This window comes from Hyperolius riggenbachi, chromosome 10 (genome assembly GCF_040937935.1).
Source record: "Hyperolius riggenbachi isolate aHypRig1 chromosome 10, aHypRig1.pri, whole genome shotgun sequence".
NCBI classification, from domain to species: Eukaryota; Metazoa; Chordata; class Amphibia; order Anura; family Hyperoliidae; genus Hyperolius; species Hyperolius riggenbachi.
In genome coordinates, this window is record NC_090655.1 from 248,413,878 (window position 1) to 248,426,850 (window position 12,973).

The window sequence follows — 12,973 nt, forward strand, 5'->3', positions numbered from 1 at the left end:
GCTGGACGCAGGTAATGACAGCCCGCTCCGCACTCTGCTAACGGTGGGACACACAGGGGCCAGATTCCAAGGGAGGAAGGGAGGTAGTAATGGGATGCACGCGTCCCGCATCCCACTTACCCGCGGCTGGCGCCTCAATCATTTTTTTTTCACCTTCACTGCCCACTGCTGCCCGGGACTTGGGGGGCTCATACCGTGACAGCGGGAGAGCCCCCCAAAATCGCGACAGTCCAGACGAAAACGGGACGGTTGGGCCCTCTGACAGAACATCTAAATGGGGTGAGAGGTTGTTAGCTGAGATAGGACTCCTTGTTTACACAAGACAATACTCACAGAATTGGGACTGCTAAAGCAGTGCAGCTTAATGACAGGAACGTGAGTTCAGTGCATGCTATGCTGCGGTAGTACAGCTAGCATGTGCTGGTAAGTTACGCTTGCTCTTTCTAAGCTTGATGAATCAAACCCATTGTGACAAAGTATGAAAGCACCCAAACTCCCAAAGATGTACTGGTAGGCTAATTACATGCTCCCAAATGTACTATCCTTTTTTTTTTTTTTTTTTTTAATTGGGCGGGATGGGGGGGGGACTATCCCTTTTTTGTAACCAAGGGACCGATTTCCCTGTTCAACGCACATATAAAGAAAGTACTATGGGGCTTTCACATTGAGCAAGGTGCAGTGCTATGCGATGTGACAGGTTCTGTTGGGATAACGCAGTGGATACACTTTCCTTACAGGATGACATATGTGTTTAAATTGGAAATGAGGCATACTTTCATGGTACTGTATGTCTCACTGTATGTGTGCACATAGGCATCCCTACGTCGGGCAAAATGGGGCATACGCACTCCCCTGGCCAGCTGCTGCCCCCCCCAGCCACCCGAACATGGAAGTGGCTGGCCAACCACCCTGGGGTGGCAACAGAGAGAGAAAAGGGAGCGTGTGGACAGCATTGAGGAAGGAGGGAAGTCTCCCCCCCATCCCTCACCTTCAGGGCTCCCCCTCTTTCTCCTCCCTTTAGAATTAAGTGATGCGGGCGGCAGTGGCGAGACACTTATGGCCCATACTCACGAGGGACTTTTGTCGCCTCAACACGCGGCGCGCGCGTGTTGCGGCGACAGGTCGCCCGTGAGTATGGGCCGTTGCACGTGCGCGCACCCCGAACTGTCGCCCGTCGCCATGCGATTGAAAGTTTCAATCGCATGGCAACAGTCGCCGCCGCACCTCCGCCGCAACTGTCGCTAGTCCGCGTGAGTACGCGGACTAGCGACAGCAACCTCCATAGAGGTAAATGGAGCTTCCGGCGGGGGGAGGAGGAACGTTGGCGACAGCTTCCGTCTCGCCGCTGGTCCCTCTTCCGCGTGTGTACGCGGAGGGACCTGGAGAGAAGCTGTCGCCGGCCTGTCGCTAGCACGCTCACGTGTGCTGGCGACAGGCCACTTCTGCAGCCCGTGAGTACGGGCCATTACGCTATTAGCAGGCGCGAGTGACTCTCTCTGTGTGAGCCACTGTGCTGGTCTGGACTAGACCAGAGCAGCGGCGCACAGATACAGAGTCACTCGCGCCTGCTAATAGCGTAAGTGTCCGCTGCTGCGTCCGCATCACTTAATTCTAAAGGGAGGAGCGAGAGAGAGAGGGGGAGCCCCAAAGGTGAGGGATGGGGGGGGGGGGGGGAGACTTCCCCCCCTTCTCCACCGCTGTCCACACGCTACCTTTTCTTTCTCCGCTGCCACTGGGGACACCTATAGATCTGGCTATCTATACTGGGGGGCACCTGTCACTACCTGAAATGGGAGTCCCTGTCACTACCTGCACTGGGGGCTCCTGTCACTACCTGAACTGGGGCAAATGTCACTACCTGAACTGGGGGGCCCTGTCACTACCTGAACTGGGGAGCCCTGTCACTACCTAAACTGGGAGGCTCCTGGCGCTACCTAAACTAGGGGGCACCTGTCACTACCTAAACAATCCAGGCCAGGCAGCCCAGCATCACCACCAGCCAACCAGCCCAAAATCACTGTCAAAAAGGCCACAGCATTACCGCCAGCCAGCCCAGCCACGGCATCACCACCAGCCCGGCCACAGCATCACCGCCAGCCCGGCCACAGCATCATCGCCAGGCCTTTCAGCCCACACATCATCCCCAATCCAAGCAAAAACAGTATTGCCAGGCACAGCAGCCAGTAGAGGAGAATTCAGAAGCCAGGTGAGAGGTGTCTACCATATTAAGGGGGCATTCTGCCTATTTATGTGAAATGCTGTCTATTTATGTGCTTCATGACTGCTGAATTTGTCTTGTTGGGGGCCTCATGGTTACTGAATGTCTTGTTGGGGGCCTCATGGTTACTGAATTTGTCTTGTTGGGGGAATCATGATTGCTGAATTTGTCTTGTCGGGGGCCTCAAGATTGCTGAATTTGTCTTGTTGGGGGCCTCGTGATTTGTTGGGGGCCTCAAGATTGCTGAATTTGTCTTGTTGGGGGCCTCATGATTGCTGAGTTGGTCATGTTCGGGGCCTCATGATTGCTGAATTTGTCTTGATGGGGGTCACATGATGGCTAACTGCAAGACTATGGAAAAGCTGAATCATAATCATGAGACAATAGCATTAAAGCTACTTTTTCAGCTTTTTAAAACAGAAAATGAAACTGAAAGGTTTTAAAAAAATGAATACATTTTTCAGGAGTCGGATGGATGAAATTGTTTTTCTTCACAGTTTATTTTCAACTTGGATTTTCCATAATTTTCACGTATGAGTTAAAAGTTTGTATTTAGTTTAAATTACTGTTGGCACTTTGCGATAGATAAGTGACTTTTGGGTTGCAGTTTGGGCACTCGGCCTCCAAAAGGTTCGCCACCACTGTCCTAATCTAATGTCCCACCATTTCTAAGTTCATGTAAACTTGTCTCCACCCATTAGATTTGGGTATCATACGCATATAGGTGGTATTTGAAGCCCAGGGAGGAGATGACTGCTAATGCAGAAGGTGTAAATTGAGAACAGTAGGGGGCCCAGAACAGAGCCCTGGGGGACTCCGTTCAAGAGGGGGGTGGAGTTCCAGCTTGCTATGGGTGTTTTGAGAGCAGCAGGTTAACAATTGTTTGTACATAGCAAAGGGAGGGACTTATTATTGAAGTGAATTGAGTGACTTCCTATCAGGACCACTGTGGACTCCTCCTGGTAGGGATTGGCGGGATTACTCTGCAGAGTAATTACAGCACTCAGGCACAAAATGACAACACAGATCTGATCTTTTATTATCATTTCATCTTTTTCATACAAAACAACATCATAAAATCATGATACAGAAACAAAAATGTAATGCTGAGATCTATTAAAAAATCTATTTGCAGTGTGTGGCAGTAATCGATCCCTCTCTGATCAGATCTATCAGCTGGGCTTGTCGGGTGACCATTATTGATGTATGGCCATCTTTAGAAAGATGTCCCCAAATAACGACACACAGATCAGGCCTGACAATGAGTACGTACTGCTTATGGTACAACTGCATAGGGGACAACCGACGAGAGGGCAAGAGGGTGACAATAACTCACATGCTGCGAAAGAGCAATTTAAACTAGCAAATATCACCTACGTTTTTGTCCCATTATCACAGGCCATGAAGTCATTGATGAGTAACCAAATGTCCTTTCAGTTTAACCACTTGCCGACCAGGGGTGATTTGCCTGATCTGTGCTGCGTGGGATCTCCAGCCCGCAGCACAGATCAGTATTATGCCAGGGCGATCAGACTTCCCCCCCTTTTTTCCCCACTAGGGGAATGTCTAGGGGGATGTCCTGCTGGGGGGGTCTGGCCGCATCGTTTTCTGTGCTCCCTCCCTCTTCCTTCCTGGGCTGCGCAGGACGGATATCCGTCCTGCGCATTGAAGGATAGGCTTCAGCCTATCATTCGCCGGCGATCCCCGGCCAATCAGAGGCCGGGGATCGCCGATCTGCCTTACGGCAGCGATCGGCGGCTCTCCGGCTGTTCACGGAGACACCCTCCGTGAACGGACATGGAAAGAATGGAAACCCGCAGACGACCAGTTTACGCCAATCGGCGTTAGCTGGTCGTCAAGAGGTTAAAAAATTTGCCCACAGTCTAATCACGAGAAAGGGCGCTAACTTGAGTGAATTCTTTGAAGTGCAAAAAGCTGATCTTTATGCCTGTAACATTTCCCACACTCTGATCATTTAAAAAAAAAAGAAAAACTTTCATTCTCACCAGTGTACATTATCTGGTGTTGTGTACTCTGTCAGTTAAGCTTCTACATTCTACATTCAAAGAGGAACGATTTTGAAAATAACATAGTGAATAAAATTGCTTATTTTGTTTTACAATATTACTCGATAAATTATTTAGTCAATGTTTGCCCTTTGTAAAACTTCACCTCTCCATGGTTTATTGTCTAAAATTTATCACAGGTAGCGACATCTTTAGTGCTGGCAGGTGCATCACGGCTAAATGTTTGTTTAGTGTGTGTTCCGAAGTGAGCAGAAACAACACCTGGTCTCCCTGAATGCTCTGGGCAGAGCATTCTGCAGAATGAACAACAGGTGTCCTAAATATTTTACTACCTTTTACTATATAACTTTACAGTGCCTCGTTTAAAGGCTGTTAAACTGTGTGAGTGTTTTGGTGATTAGTAAGGCCCTTCTTCTGAAAGAACCCTTTCCCACACTCTGAACATACAAACGGAAAGATGCCTGTGTGAATTCTCTGGTGTCTAACAAGGGCGCCTTTATGATTGAAACATTTCCCACAGTCTGAACATGAAAAAGGCCTCTCACCAGTGTGAATTCTCTGGTGGGTAATAAGGCCTGCGTTTGATATAAATCCTTTCCCACACACTGAACATACAAAAGGTCGCTCACCAGTGTGAATTTTCAGGTGTTGAGGAAGAGATGATTTATCGATGAAACTTTTACCACATTCTGAACATACATAGGGGCGCTCTCCTGTGTGGGTTTTCTGGTGTTTCAAAAGGCTTTTTTTCTCATTGAAACCTTTCCCACACTCTGAGCATGAAAAAGGACGCTCACCAGTGTGAACTCGCTGGTGTCTACGGAGATATACTTTAGCACTAAAACATTTCCCACACTCTGGGCAGGAAAAACTACGCACATTTGTGTGAGAACTTTGGTGAGTGATAAGTTGGGCTTTCTGAATGAACGTTTTCCCGCAATCCGAACAAGAAAAAGGTCGCTCACCAGTGTGAATCCTTTGGTGCGTGAGATAGTTTGATTTAAGAAGAAAACTTTTCCCACACTCTGAGCAAGAAAAAGGACGTTCTCCGGTGTGAATTCTCCGATGCGTATAGTAATTTTCTTTATAACGGAAAGATTTCCCACACTCTGTACATGAATATGGCTTCTCCCCTGTGTGCGTCCTCTGGTGGGTAACAAGCTGGGATTTCTTTGTAAAACATTTATCACACTGAGAGCATGGAAAAGTCTCATTAGGCCGTTTCCCAGAAACATGTGACCTCTCTGGAGGGGTGATACAATGTCCTTGTGAGGTGCTACCCCTATTGTGTCCATCTGTGGGGGATAGAATATTATTAGTAACAGTACATTTATGCTCCATGTATTGCAACAAAAGGATTGATGTAGGATAAGCAGCAACCCAAGTAGTAACTACTTGAGACACAATGCTGGTGCCTTGCCTCAGCTGGATTGCTCATACAGCTCGTACACCATCAAACATGACAAAAGAGACGGCACTCCACTGGCTGCAATCAAGATGCTGTGTATTCACGAACAAGAACACTACATGTTACGGAGGAACATCCTCCTTCATCAGGTGTAAGACACCTGCAGCATCTTGATTGCAGCCAGTGGAGTGCCGTCTCTTTTGTCATGTTTGATGCTCCATGTATTGCAGTCATGTATGGGCATTCATTAGCACACAGTACAGCAAATAAAGGGACCTGAGTAGTGTTTTTTTTTTCTTTTTTAAAATAAACATCACCATAAGGGACTGTATACAGATAAAACAGAGGCCAATCAGATTAAGATAAACTAAAACCAATAAAAACAGGGGAAAATAACACTTACCTCCCCATAGAAGAGTCAGCAAGAAATTGTCATCAAAAATCTTTTATTGTGTACTCCAAAAGTTGTGACGCGTTTCGTGGGACTCTACCCACTTCCACAGGCAGTAAAACGGCTGCTCCTGTGTTACTGTCTGAGGAAGTGGACCGTCCCACGAAACGCTTCACAATTTTTGGAGAACACAAAATATTTTTCATGATAATTTCTTGCTGTCTCTTCTATGGGGAGGTACAGTAAGTGTTACTTCCCCGTTTTTATTTGTTCGATTTTAATCTGATTGGCACCTGAATCATTTGTATACAATACATTGAGTCTACCACTGGTGAAGGGGTTCACCCCCATTCTATTCCTACTACAGAGAGTGACATCTTAATCCCTTGAGGGGACAGGTTAAAGTTCCCCTTCCGTCTGAAACAGGGTAGCCTATTGGTAACCCACACTTGTGAGTATAACTTTATACTTATTACTTAACAATCTTGGTCTGAAAAACTACACCAGAGTGGGCTCTCCATTCTCTCTCTTTATATCCCCATAAGGGAGGGTTCATAATAGTGTGTGACATTGCAGATGTGGGGATAGGGGGAAGCACCATTACTTACCTAGGTGGTGCTGCTCCTCTGGCCCCTGGCCTGTTCAGGATCCTCCATCTTCTCAAGCTGACCGCACCTTCAGCAGGCATTTGTAATACCTGGCAGGGGTCATGTGAGCGCACATGCCGCGATGCATGCCAGGAGATGTGGCCTGGGAGCTGACAGTTCAGCGCTGTATCTGCATCTCCTGGCATGCATCACTGCATGTGCACTGACGTGACCCCTGCAGGGAAGTACAAATACCTGTAGAAGCTGCTGTCGGCTTGAGAAGATGGTGCATGATGTCGTATGGGCCGGGGGTCAGAGGAGCAGTACCCAGTAGGTAATAGTGCTCCCCCAACGGCACACACCTTTACAAACCTCACTTATGGGGATGTTTACTTTTTAAAAAGATCGCTTTTACTGAATGTTTGATTCACAAAATTAATGTGTGCATTAAGCAGTGAATGGGATGTCCCACTAATACTGATTCTTATCTAATGTGATCATCTCAACCTACAGGCGCAGCACAATATTTATTTGGTGACGGACAAAAAAAGAACATTTGGCGAGAATCCTCCTGATCTATTTAAAGGGAACCTTAACTGAATGGGGGGTAAAGAGTTTCAATTACCTGGGGCTATTACCAGCCCCCTGCAGCAGTCCTGTGCCATCGGAGCCGCTCTGGAATCCTCCGGTCCCCCGCTGTCACTTAGTTTAGTTTTTGACGACTCACCAGTCGGCCAGCCGCCATGCGTATTATTGGACGCATTCCCTACTGCAATTAGCGCTGTTGCGGACCGCAACGCGTACAAAGATATGCGTTGACACATATCTACATGTGTGGAATGCGGCAACGCGTATTTTTGTACGCGTTGCGGTCCGCAACAGCGCTAATTGCAGTAGGGGATGCGTCCAATAATACGCATGGCTGCCGGCCGACTGGTGAGTCGTCAAAAATGAAACTAAGTGACAGCGGGGGACCGGAGGATTCCAGAGCGGCTCCGAGGGCACAGGACTGCTGCAGGGGGCTGGTAATAGCCCCAGGTAAGTGAAACTCTTTACCCCCTTGTTCAGTTAAGGTTCCCTTTAAATTCCCGCCCCCAGACATACTCTGCAGGACTGGCCCATTTTGGACCAATGAGACTGTGGGAAGGTAACTGAATAAATGACTATCCCCATTTGTACTCTGCACCCATTTGTGTAACTTATCCTGGGGAAGCGGGGGTGAGAGAATCTTCCATGAAGCATGTAGCTAATAAAGTAATATGCTGACATGACACCACATTCCAGTGCTGTGGTCTACATAACCAGTCCAGTGATCCCAGGTAGGAATTGTGTGTTTTCTCTAGCTGACATTATGGAGAGAGGTCTGGCAGCAGACAGCCGGCTCCCAGGCTCAAACAGGGACTAAGCTTTTCAGCTGGCCACTCATATGGGCTCCCAGCACTTTGCATCAGGTGAGAGCACGCCTGGCCAGGGCTACAACTGACACTCAGGCTACTACACACATGGGGTCTCTTTATCTTCAATTGTTTGTTAACAGCTTAATATTGTGCATGCAGCACCAATGTACTATACTACCATGTTTCCCCTACAATAAGACCTCCCCCAAAAATAAGCCTTAGCTAAATGGGAAGTTTTTAGTGTACGGGGAGGTGTGTTGTTTCTTGCTGCACCACCCTTGTGGCTGTGTCTCCCTTCGTTCCCTGTAACTGCTCCGACATACTACTTAAACTGTTAGGCACCCTTTGACTCTCACGCTGATGCTGTACGCTGGGTCGGCTCTGCGCCCGAGCTCCCCTCTCGTCATTATCAGTGTGCGCCGGGGACGCATCACAGCGAGCACACATTAATTATGACAAATGGAGGGCACAGTCGCAGGGAACGGGGGGGGGGGGGCGCTGCCACAAGGGAGGCGCAGTAAGAAACTACACGCCTCCCCATACACAGTGTACCACAACGCAATTGTGCAATTGCTCCAGGGTGCCCGAGCGCTGCAGGACCCCATCGCCATCATTCACCAATCATACGGTCCCCCGCAGCGGCTCAGTTTCATTTTCGGTGACTTGCCAGTGCGCCTGCGTGGCCCTGGCTGTACACATCCTCGGTACTGCACATGCGCAGGATAGCCACAGGGATGGTAGCGCGATTGGGGACGCACACAGCCAGGGCCGTGCAGGAACACTGGCTCATGAAAACGAAACTGAGCAACGGTGGGGGACCGGATGATCGGTGAGCGATGGTGTGGGCACAAGACATCTGCAGGGGTCTGGTGGGAGCCCCACGTAAGTGAACCTTTTTTCTTTCTGGCTCGGTTCCTTTTAACAGAAAACAAACATTTCATGAAGGGACAAGTCAAACCTAATGAAGAAACACTCTGCTTTAGCTTTCTAAAGGGAAAAGTGACATTTGTAATCCAGTAATTCAGTGTTTATAACTTACCTGTGCTTATATCTAGCAAATATTCCTCTTCTTTAACTATCTTTATAATAGTATCTTCCTCTCTAGAGTTCTGATCACCACTCACACAAATCTCTTCTTCTTCAACTTTAATTATCCTGATCATGTCTGTCTCCTCCATAGTCTCCTCATCACTCCTCACATTTGTGTCTTCTTCAACTTTAATTGTCCCCATCATGTCTCCCTCCTCCATAGACTGCTGCTGATCACTCCTCACATATGTCTCTTCTTCTTCCTTTTTAACCTCAACTTTAAGATCAGTCAGATCTTCATCCTAAACACACAGCGTGGTAGATAATAAACCATAACATTGTAAAACTACTAAACCAAGGCTACATTGTAGAACATAAAGGTAGAATTGCTTCTGAGTAGTAGACCCTCAAGTTCCACCTACCTGATAATGGTGGGGGATGGTGTGATCTTGGGAATTAAGAGGACCTGTACGTCTTTCTGGTGGGTTTCTTTTTCTGGATTCACCTGAAGGAAACATACACACTGACTGAATACTTTGTCTCCAGCGCTGGATTTATCATAAGGCACTCTAGGCACATGCCTACAGGCGCCTGATGATGGAAAGGTGGCTCACTCCCCTCCCCAAGCACCTCCCTGCCTTCTTCCCTATGCAGAGTCCTGATGAGAGTGTAAATGAGAGGTCACTCCCCATGCTCTCGGCATTCCACTGACGAGATCTCCCTTCAGTTAGGGGTACCTCTAGCACATTAATACTGAGGTTCCTCTATCTACCTAATACTTGGGGGCACCTCTAGCTACATAATACTGAGGGTACCTCTGGCTACCTAATGGTAAGGGGCACCTATAGCTACCTCATAGGCAAGGGAAGTAAGGGAGGAGTGACAGCTGGGCCAGCCAGCTTACTTGCTATGTGGAGTGACAGGGGTTTGTAGGTTCATGAAGGGAGAAGTCCAAGGTGCCAAGACATCTGTGCTTATAGGCTCCTGTGATGTAAATCCAGGCCTGATTATCTCTGTGTGATTATCAGATGATCTAGGTGGACCCTCCGTACTGCTCTCTCCTTACCAAGAAGTGAAAGTCTCCTTTTACCTGGTAATTTGAGGGGTGGCTGATTCTTCATCATGTTGTCCTTGTAGAGCTCCTTGTTTCCTTCTAAAGACTGCCACTCCTGCATGGGTAAATAGTAAGATACATAATTACACCTTATAAAAGGATTAAAGGACAGGAAATCAGACGATCTCTAAAATATAGTCATTATATTCATGTACCTTATTACCTCCTGTGCTGCCAGTTCCAGCAATGGCTTCCCTCTCCTTCCTTCCTCCAGCTTCACCTCTGACCTCCGAATTCCTGTCTTTGTGTTCCTCGCTTCTAGTGTGTGCGTTCCACTCAGAAGAACTAAGGCCGCCACCTTGTGGAAACACTCGGTATTGCAGTGTGTTTTAAATCTGGGTACTGTTTATTGGCTAAGCAGGCTACACGCATTTGAGGCATATTAACTAGTAGCTTGTGTTGAGCAGTGAGCTATTCCAATCTGTGATTAAAATGAGGCTTATTTGCCTCAGGTGTGCGACAGGGAGATAGGGGGTTACTTACCCATAAGTCCGCGGTCCATAGGTTCCAAACGCCTTGCACACGTCCTATTGGACGCGTTGCAAGACTCACTATAGCGCACTTCCTCCTTCCGGCTTGAAGGTGGAAGTGCTCGATAGTGAGTCTTGCAACGTGTCCAATAGGACTCGTGCAAGACGTTTGGAACACATAGAGGACTGTGGACTTATGGGTAAGTAACCCCCTCTCTCCCAGGCGCACACCTTAGGCAATTAAGCCTCATTTTAATAATGGATTTGAATAGCTCACTACTCGTGAGCTTATCACTACTATTAGCGACGTGGTGTGTTGCTGTACACAGTGGGCGGAGGGCAGACAGAATAAAGCTTTTGGAAAAATCAATCTGCCAAAAGAGGAGTTTCATCTAGCGTGTGTACGGGACTTAGACCGTTGAACCAATATATAGGACTTTTTCAAACTTTATTTCTTTATATACTGATTAAAATGTAAGAAAGCACAGCTTATATAAATGTAAAGGTACCCTAAACTAACTGTAAAAAAAGAGTTTCACTTACTTGTGGCTTCTACTAGCCTCCTGCAAACGTCCTGTGCCTGCGCCGGTACTCCACGAACCTCCTGTTCCCCACTGTGGCGAAGTTTTGTTTTCGACAACTGATCAGTTGCCGGGCCACTGCACCTTCCCCGTTCGCACTCCATCCTCAGTAGTGTCCTGTGCTGGCGCAGTACGAGAAAATCTGAGGCTACTGCACCTGCGCAGGATGCTCCCGGCAACGGGAGCATGAACGAGGATGCGCGCAGCCATTGACGTGCAGGTGCAGTGGCCCATCGACTCGAAAACTAAACTTAAGGTGGCCACTAACGGTCCAATTTCTAGCGAAAAATCATTTGAGCGATCAGAAATTTTTCTGATCAGATTGGTTGTAAATAATCTCCATTGGTGGACACAACCGATTATGAACGAGTGAAAAAAATGTCACCCGGATGAATTTCCGTTGAACCAAAATTTGGATTTTCTTGTTGGTTGTGATAGATAGGAAGCAAGGATTGGTTCGTTGATGGTGTAGTGAACGATGTATTACAAAATTTCACTTCCGATCAGAATTTCTGATCGCTCGAACGATTTTTCGCTAGAAATTGGACTATTAGTGGCCACCTTTAGCAATGGTGGAGGACCCGAGGTTCGTTAAATGCCAGTGCGGGAACAGGACGGCTGCAGGGGGCTGGTAGAAGCCCCACTCTTTGTTTTACAGTTAGTTTACTGTACTTACCTTACTCAGCTTCTCATGAACTGTTAGCTCTCCTGAAATCTCTCTCTCCCCCCAGCAGCTCAAAAACCTCACAAACATTTAAATCCCATTCACATTTGCTTACTCTCTCCCTCCTACTCTTACTTGCAGCTGGTGATATATCACCCAATCCTGGGCCACAGCCTGCTGCCAGACAAGCATCCCCTGCTGACCTGCTTCACACACATTACAGCCATCTGCCCACAAATAACCTCAACATCCATCCTCGCTCCAACCTTATTTCCATCCATCCCACCCACAAACACATGCTCCCCTACCCTGCGGTCTCTGGAATGCCAGATCCGTCCGCAATAAACTTACAGCAGTCCACAACCTCTTCCTCTCCAAATCCCTCACCATCCTCACACTCTCTGAGACATGGCTCACCCACTCTGACTCTGCCGCTGAGGCTGCCCTCTCCTACGGGTGGCTTCATCTCAGTCACACTCCCAGACCAGACAACAGGACTGGGGGAGGGGTGGGTCTGCTCCTCTCCCCATCCTGCACCTTCCGTGTCCTCACCCCACCTACCTCCCTACAATTCACATCATTTGAGGCCCACACCATCCGCCTCTACCACCCCCTCCCTGCCATTGTTGCAGTTTTATACCGTCCTCCAGGCTCCACCCCACAATTTCTCGATGACATTGCCTCCTGGCTCCCTCACATCCTGTCCTCTGACCTCCCAACCATCATCCTTGGGGATTTCAATATTCCCATCGATGAAGCCCAGAACGCCGCTGTGACCCAGCTACTCACCATTGCCAACTCACTTGGACTAGTACAACATACCAACACCACCACTCACACTGCAGGTCACACTCTCGACCTTATATTCACTAAATCCACCACCATTGCAGACCTTGACATCGCACCCTTTCCACCCTCAGACCATCACATTCTCACCTTCAACCTCCTCACGGAAGGCACCTCCAAACTACCCGCCCACCCACCTGGTCGATGGCAGCGACACCTACGCAAGCTCAACCCTAGCATCCTTGCTCACCCCCTCCATGACCTCTCTTCCACTCTCACATGGCCGAAATAAGAGCGCATG

The 12,973-nt window shown here is 48.2% G+C and overlaps 1 protein-coding gene across 1 annotated transcript in view; it reads right to left on the minus strand.

Moving 5' to 3' along the window:
• Nucleotides 1–3,285: 3,285 nt before the first annotated feature.
• Nucleotides 3,286–12,973, minus strand: part of LOC137537052 (zinc finger protein 721-like) — a 40,498-nt gene continuing 30,810 nt past the window's right edge. The window contains exons 6-10 of the mRNA XM_068259199.1: nucleotides 10,335–10,469; nucleotides 10,148–10,226; nucleotides 9,480–9,562; nucleotides 9,068–9,359; nucleotides 3,286–5,540 (exon numbers count right to left, since the gene is read on the minus strand). Of these exons, the coding sequence (XP_068115300.1) occupies nucleotides 4,618–5,540; nucleotides 9,068–9,359; nucleotides 9,480–9,562; nucleotides 10,148–10,226; nucleotides 10,335–10,469 (1,512 nt within the window). The 3' untranslated portion in view covers nucleotides 3,286–4,617. The remainder of the gene's footprint in view (nucleotides 5,541–9,067; nucleotides 9,360–9,479; nucleotides 9,563–10,147; nucleotides 10,227–10,334; nucleotides 10,470–12,973) is intronic.